We start from the raw sequence: 6,686 nt of genomic DNA, 5'->3' as shown, positions 1-6,686 counted from the left end.
TAAGGTCATTTATAATCTACCCCCCCCCCCCCCCCCGCCAATGCTTACTCTGTATGGGTGATCAGGCCTATGCCGTAGCTACACGATCTCAGGAGACGTAGGTTCAATGTCTTGGCCACTTCCTTTGGGATGCTGGGCAAGTTGCTTGGACCCCAGTTCAGTAAATATTTAAGCATAAGGCTAACGTTAAGCATGTCAGTAATCCCATTCAAATTGATGAGACAACAATTGTGCTTAAAGTAAGTCACATGCTTAAATACCTTGTTGGATGAGGCCTTACGTGCTGTCCCGCAGTTTCCCATCTTTAAAATGGAGATACTTCCTTTCTCCCGTTCTTTGTCTCGCTCATCTAATTAGTCCCTGCCCTGAAGTTCTCTCAATCACTGTCTTACTGTGTGCTAGCTCTGTGGGGTTTGTACTAACTCAGTGGTGCTTTGATCTCCACTGGTGTCTCTAGGGCAGGGGTAGGCAACCTATGGCACACGTGCCAAAGGCGGCACGTGACTGATTTTCAGTGGCACTCACACTGCCTGGGTCCTGGCCAGCGGTTCGGGGGCTCTGCATTTTAATTTATTTTAAATGAAGCTTCTTAAACATTTTAAAAACCTTATTTACTTTACATACAACAATAGTTTAGTTCTATATTATAGACTTATAGAAAGAGACCTTCTAAAAATGTTAAAATATATTACTGGCATACGAAACCTTAAATCAGAGTGAATAAATGAAGCCTCGGCACACCACTTCTGAAAGGGTGCCAACCCCTGCTTTAGGGACTACTGTAATTCAAATAATGTTTTCTATGCTGCTTTCTTTAAGAAAATGACCAACAAATATTCTCCTATTTTCAGCTTCATATGGCAGAAAGCCGGCTGTCCCCTCTTCTTTCCAAAGGCAAAGCTATTTCAGTTCAGTGTACACCTTCTTTCCCTGAACCCCCTTGCAACAACAAAAATAAAAAATCACCAGCCACACGTTTGGTTTGTAAATCTTTTTATTACAAGAGTTGTCTTTCCACAGTAGTAAAGCTTTGGCACTTACAGTATAAAAAATAATCACCGATCATAATTACACCAAATTCCTCTTTATCAACTGCATACTAAGTTTCTTCAATACATTTTTTCCCATATAAAAACACTTGAGGGATGGGGAACAAAACTGATAAATAACAGTATGAGATACAAAGATACAGCTAGAAAAATAATAGGATCATTTAGAAAGAATTAGGACTGTGCATATTTTAAATATCACAGTGATGGGGTATGCAGTCACTTAGGTTATTGCTGGCTGCACGCTCAGGTGAAAGCATAAGAGTTCAGTGGACTTTCCTTCCTCTAAACGTTAGTAGTGTCGTTTTTGTTTGCATGGCAAGGGAGCCTTCCATCCCATTTACTCCTCCTGCCCCGGTATTATTTTGATCCCCAACCAATTCAGTATTTTCAAATGAAAAAAAGATACTAAATTGTGAACGGTATCAAACACTGAGAAAAACAAAACAATACACACTGCTATCAATCATGAGAAAAGTCTGAAACGCGCCAAGAATGATGCTTGGAGAAGCTGTGAGTTGAGCTTAAGCTGGGAAAGTGACTCCGGAGCAGAAGGCCATTCTTAAAGATCTGGTTTTGCTAGCATCACTTGTTTGGATGGTCATCTTGGTGGATAGATTTTTGTTGTTGATGGTGTAAGACTTGCTGGATGTTACTTTCCTGGTCGATGTTGTGTGTCTGCCTGTACATCTAAGGGCATGAAGCACTCAATTGGGCAATTGACATTCTGTTGGGAGGAAAGGAAACCAGTTAGTGCTCAATACTGTAAAAGACAAGTGTTGTAACGTAGTAATCTCGGCTGAGAAATGCAGCCAAACTCCTTGCATTTGCAGCTGTTTAGACTTCTCACTACAAACCATTCTATTGATCTGCCTTAGTATGGGAAGGTTTGGAATGGAGAAGAACTCCCATTATTAAGAACTCCCTCAATCCAGCAAAGTACTAAAGCATGTAGTGAGACTTAAACCTGTGATTAAGTCCCATTATAATCAACAACCTTAAGCTCGTGCTTAAAATTTAGGCATGTGCTCAAGTTTTGCTGAATAAGGGTTTAAAGATTTTGTGTCAACTGCAGAACAAATAGAAATCTGCAAGCGGTTCTAATCTATGATTATTATTAATAACGAGTTGTGGGTAATACACTCTTCCCTCCTCCCACCCCAGGCAAGGCTCGTAACGAATGGACATGGGGTCTCTATACGTACAGTATTTGTGCTCTGGTGGTATCTCTGTGAAAACTGTGTGTAGGAGTGGCCAGCAGCGCCTTCGGGGGCCGTCTCAATACCAGGTCTGCGACAGTTGTCACAGCGCCAGCCCTAGAGAAACACACCTCAATCAGATACTGTTTCCAAGGATCCTCATAACAGATGAAGTTAATACTTTATACACAAATCAGATTTCATCCCTGGGGAAACTGCACTGACATCGATGAAGCTACTCCGGTTTGACACCAGTGTAACAGTGATGATTCACATCGCAAGGAAGTAGAAGATGGTGTGAAGTTAAAGTAGGGACTGGTCTCCGCTTTACCCTCCTCCTTATGCATTCCCATTCGTTGCTTTTCTTGCTACTGGCCTCTCTTCTGGCTGTGTGTGACACTAACGTGGACACCCTTTGATTCACAGTTGAGGAGTGTGGGGGTTGGTTTAAGTAAGTCTGCAGTGGGGTTCTCAGACTTTTCCAGCGTGGGCTGCATTTCAACAGTGAGACTGTTTCATGAACACTTCCCCCACTTACATGTCCCACTCTCCTCTCCCTGACCACTGTGTGAGCATGTAACTGTCCACGCAGCAACTGCTTAGCTGGAAAAGTGTAGGAAAGTATGTATAATTCAGCAGCTGGAAAGGCGGATGAGCTAGCCCCTATCTTCAGAGGCCACCACTAAAAGCTTGTGGCCAGAGTTTGAGAATCTCTAGTTGGTGTACTGGACGTGTTTGCAAAGCTGGGAGAGGCACAAAGGCAACCAACTTTGACTTTTCTTGATATTCATCTCTGATTTTGTGGGGGAAGGGCCTTTCCAAGTGTTTTTCAGAGGTGACAGCATTCCCTGGTCATGTAATTGCTGACTCAAACCTAAACGTCTAAGGTTTTAGCAAGCTATTAATAAAATGTCACATTTCCCCCACTGGTTTCCCAGTAATATGCATCATCACATCAGGATTAACATGCCAGACTAGTTTTGCCTACCTGCTGTCCTCCATAACAAGTACAGGAGCAGATGGCACCAAGGTACTCTTTCTGCCACTGTTCTCCTACGTGGTACATCTTACCATCATCATAGCATGTTGCCTCGTCTGCGGAGAATCAGAGGAAGAAGCAAGATTCCGTCACATGGTCTATATTTGCTTTTAAGGATTAGGACTTTGGGGGTAGGGAGGTGGGGCGGCTAGAGCAAGAACCCAGGAGGCTGAGCTCCCATCTCCAGTTCTGCCAATGACTCATTGATTGGCGTTGGGGGAGGCAATTGATTTAAAGCACTCCGTTTACTCATCATCTGTAAGGCAATGCAGTGCTCTGTCCCGGCCAGCCGAGAGCAATTCTGGGCCCCAGGGCCAGGGGTGGAAGTGATGATATGCCGTCACGTCCAGGACCAACTGCGCCGGTCAGCGGGGCCCCCCAAAGTACAGGGCCCAGAGTGTCACACGGGTCCGTAGGAGCCCTGCGTCCCTCCCTGGCGATTTAAAAGGGCCCAGGCTGCTGGCTGCCGTCGCTGCTACCGCAGCAGTGGCCAGGGGCCCCCGGGCCCTTTTAAATCCCCCCAGCCCCTGGGCAATTGTCTCCTTTGCCCGCCCTGTCGGCGGGCCTGGAGGTTGATGAGCCTGCTACAGCCTTGTCTAACAGAGAAGGGTCGTTTAGTTCATGCTCTAAAAGCCAGAGATCCTAGCTTGAGTCCCCCCTACTGTTCACCCACCATGGAGTGCCGTGTTACACAGAGTAAAACAGGCCCATTTTAACCGTACTTAGGTTCCACCCACTCTGTGTCACAACGGTGAGATGCTAAGAGCACAGATAAGATGAAAGCCTGAAACTAATTAACGTCAATGTGAAGGGACGTACGCGGGTCACACTTGAATTCTCCCTTTCCGTTGCCAAGACATGTGCAGCTCATCATCTGGCCGCCCTCGCCCTGGCGGTCCCACTTCTCCCCGATCTTGTAGTTCACCCCATTGTCATGGCACCATTCTGAATGAACCAGAGGAACAACAGTCAGGTGGTTACTCTACACAGGCCTGTTACTTAAGGGGCAGAGAATTGATCTGTGAAGCCTAATGGGCCAACCAAAGGGGAGGAGGGAGAAGTCCAAGGAGAAATCCATGGCTGATGTAAACAGGCACAACTCTCTGGATATGAGCAGAGTTGTCCTTCCTTTTCCCAGCTGTCGATCTGAGACTAGAACTTTACGCGGGAGAGGGGCCATTTTAGTTTGGGTAAAGGTGGAGGAGCCTCTCCAGGAAGAAATGGGTTGGAAAGAATTTAAAAATGTCATTCGTAGGGAATCCCTGGAACTACATAAAAAGGAAGCTTAATTAAACAGGTACGGGAGAGAGGCGGGGAAGAAATGTACTTGTCTTTTAAAGAAGTAAATACACAGTATAATCATTTCACACAGATAATGGGAAAACGACAGTTAAACCTTGTGTACCAAATGATGTAATAGAACGATTAGACCTGTGAAAAAAATGTCTTCCTTGTAGCAATTACTCTCAAAGCTACATACAACATAGAAATTCCCTTTTTGCTTTGCTTACTTTGTAATATAAAGCACAATTTAAATCAGTAAGACACACGCCCTATAGAATCACTTAATCCCGTTGACTTCGTTTCATCCCCGACCCTTCAGCTGACTATTGTCTACGTAAGCCCAAGTCCTGCGAAGACTAAAACTAAATGCGACTGCAGTGGTGCTGTTTGTTTGGCAATGCTGGCTCATTGCCAGCCTCAAGGTGTTAGGACAGTACATTCAAACCAAACCAAACTTTGGTCCCAAGTCAACTTAATGAGAGTTGTATCAAATCCATTGTGCTGATGGATTAAGTTAGGATTTAGAGATCAAATATATTTAATTATGCAGGGTTGTTTCCTTAAATGACTGTTCTGATCTACTTTAGACACGCAATCTCTGATTTTCAAGCATTAACTGGACTCACCTAGCAATGGAAGGGAAAATGTTAATTTCCTCACAGAAGCATTACAGATAAATACAAACATGACCATTGCTTATAAAGTGAACAGCAGGACTGGATAAGCTGCAAAGTTCAACCACAGTTAACCAGTTTTCCATCATTTGATGATGCAAAACATGTACTAGAGTGTGCATTTATTTGCTTCATGTTTGGGTCAGATTGCATCTGCCAAACATGCCATTAGTGCTAATTAGGCATGGAGTTTAGCAGTCTGCAGGGATGGACAAAAGCAAGCTACTCACTAGATGAATCGCATCTGAAATGACCACTGCCAAAGCCTAAGCACTGGCACCAGAGTTTAAAGCCCGTTTCAGACAATCGCTCCCATTCCTCTCCAATGGAGTAGAAGGAGCCAGTGTAAGTATCATAACATGTGTCGTCAGTTGGCTGGTTCACTCCTTCAGACACTGGAAAGAAGAGAACAAAGAGGCGTTATACACAGGGATACAAACCCAGAAGAACGGTCATAACTGAATGCACATTCCTAATAGTGATGGAGCATTCGTTTAGCTGCGCTGTCAGCATAACAGCCTCCCTAGCATTTATTTACAGGTGCGCTTGGCAGAGCAGTAGAGTGATGATAAAAACTTCATAGGTGAAAGTTATTTTCATTTTGACCTGCCAGGTTTCAAGCGTGCACACATTTTGCATTTGCTACTGGAAAGCAATGATCTAACTAACCCACCTTTACAAAGCAACGTGCTGGACTCGCACGGAGCAGTGGGCGTTTGGATTCTGTGATCACAATGGGGGAGTGATACATTTCAGGCATGCTGGGTCTACAGGGGCTCGAGCTGAACTCTGGCCCAGAACGAAACCTCAAGTGACAGAGGAGAAGGTATACCTCAGGAAGGGATCTTGCTCATGTAAGGTCCCAAAGTCTGCCCATGCGTGGAGTCGGACTCCACCCAGCCAGTTTGCCCATATACAGCGAACATGCCAGGTGATTTACAGCCAGCAGAGGTGTTGGTTACACCACAGCTGTCAGGCAGGGAGAGCTGGACCCTGTGGCCCAAAGACAGCCTCCTAGAAGGCAACTCAATTAACCAGGGAGATGACACAGCAATTCATCTGGCCAATTGCCATCCGTTGGTCACCAGAGAGACAGGGAGGAGGAGGTGGACTCAGAGTAACCCCTTTGTCATGGTAGGTACATTATTTTGGTTCCAGTAATTTGATGTGGGGTGGGAATGTTGGCCATGACACTGGCATTATCACAGGCCTAGCATCTCTGACTTCTGCTAGGACAGTCCCTTTCACCACCAGAAGTTGGTCAGCACCCACCTCGCTCTCAATGCACATTCAGGCAGTAGACTAGCCTCAGCTCTTATCATCGAGTCAGTATACTGCATAGTCATCTGCGCCACAGAACCAGAAAGAACTGTTTCTTTAGTGTCCGTTGTAAATAAGATGTGAAACGAGGAAACAGGGTGCTCCTAACCTATTGCACTGC

The 6,686-nt window shown here is 45.2% G+C and overlaps 1 protein-coding gene across 5 annotated transcripts in view; it reads right to left on the bottom strand.

Annotated features, from left to right (window-relative positions):
* Positions 1-976: 976 nt before the first annotated feature.
* Positions 977-6,686, bottom strand: part of FN1 (fibronectin 1) — a 70,025-nt gene continuing 64,315 nt past the window's right edge. For all 5 annotated transcript variants that reach the window (XM_054044707.1, XM_054044710.1, XM_054044708.1 and 2 more), the window contains 5 exons: positions 5,476-5,640; positions 4,107-4,232; positions 3,237-3,343; positions 2,255-2,365; positions 977-1,776 (listed from right to left, as the gene is read on the bottom strand). In XM_054044707.1, the coding sequence (XP_053900682.1) occupies positions 1,702-1,776; positions 2,255-2,365; positions 3,237-3,343; positions 4,107-4,232; positions 5,476-5,640 (584 nt within the window). In that variant the 3' untranslated portion in view covers positions 977-1,701. The remainder of the gene's footprint in view (positions 1,777-2,254; positions 2,366-3,236; positions 3,344-4,106; positions 4,233-5,475; positions 5,641-6,686) is intronic.

This window comes from Malaclemys terrapin, chromosome 11, assembly GCF_027887155.1.
Source record: "Malaclemys terrapin pileata isolate rMalTer1 chromosome 11, rMalTer1.hap1, whole genome shotgun sequence".
Classification (NCBI taxonomy): domain Eukaryota; kingdom Metazoa; phylum Chordata; order Testudines; family Emydidae; genus Malaclemys; species Malaclemys terrapin.
Note: the sequence above shows the minus strand (reverse complement) of the source record. Positions and strands in the feature narration are given on the sequence as shown.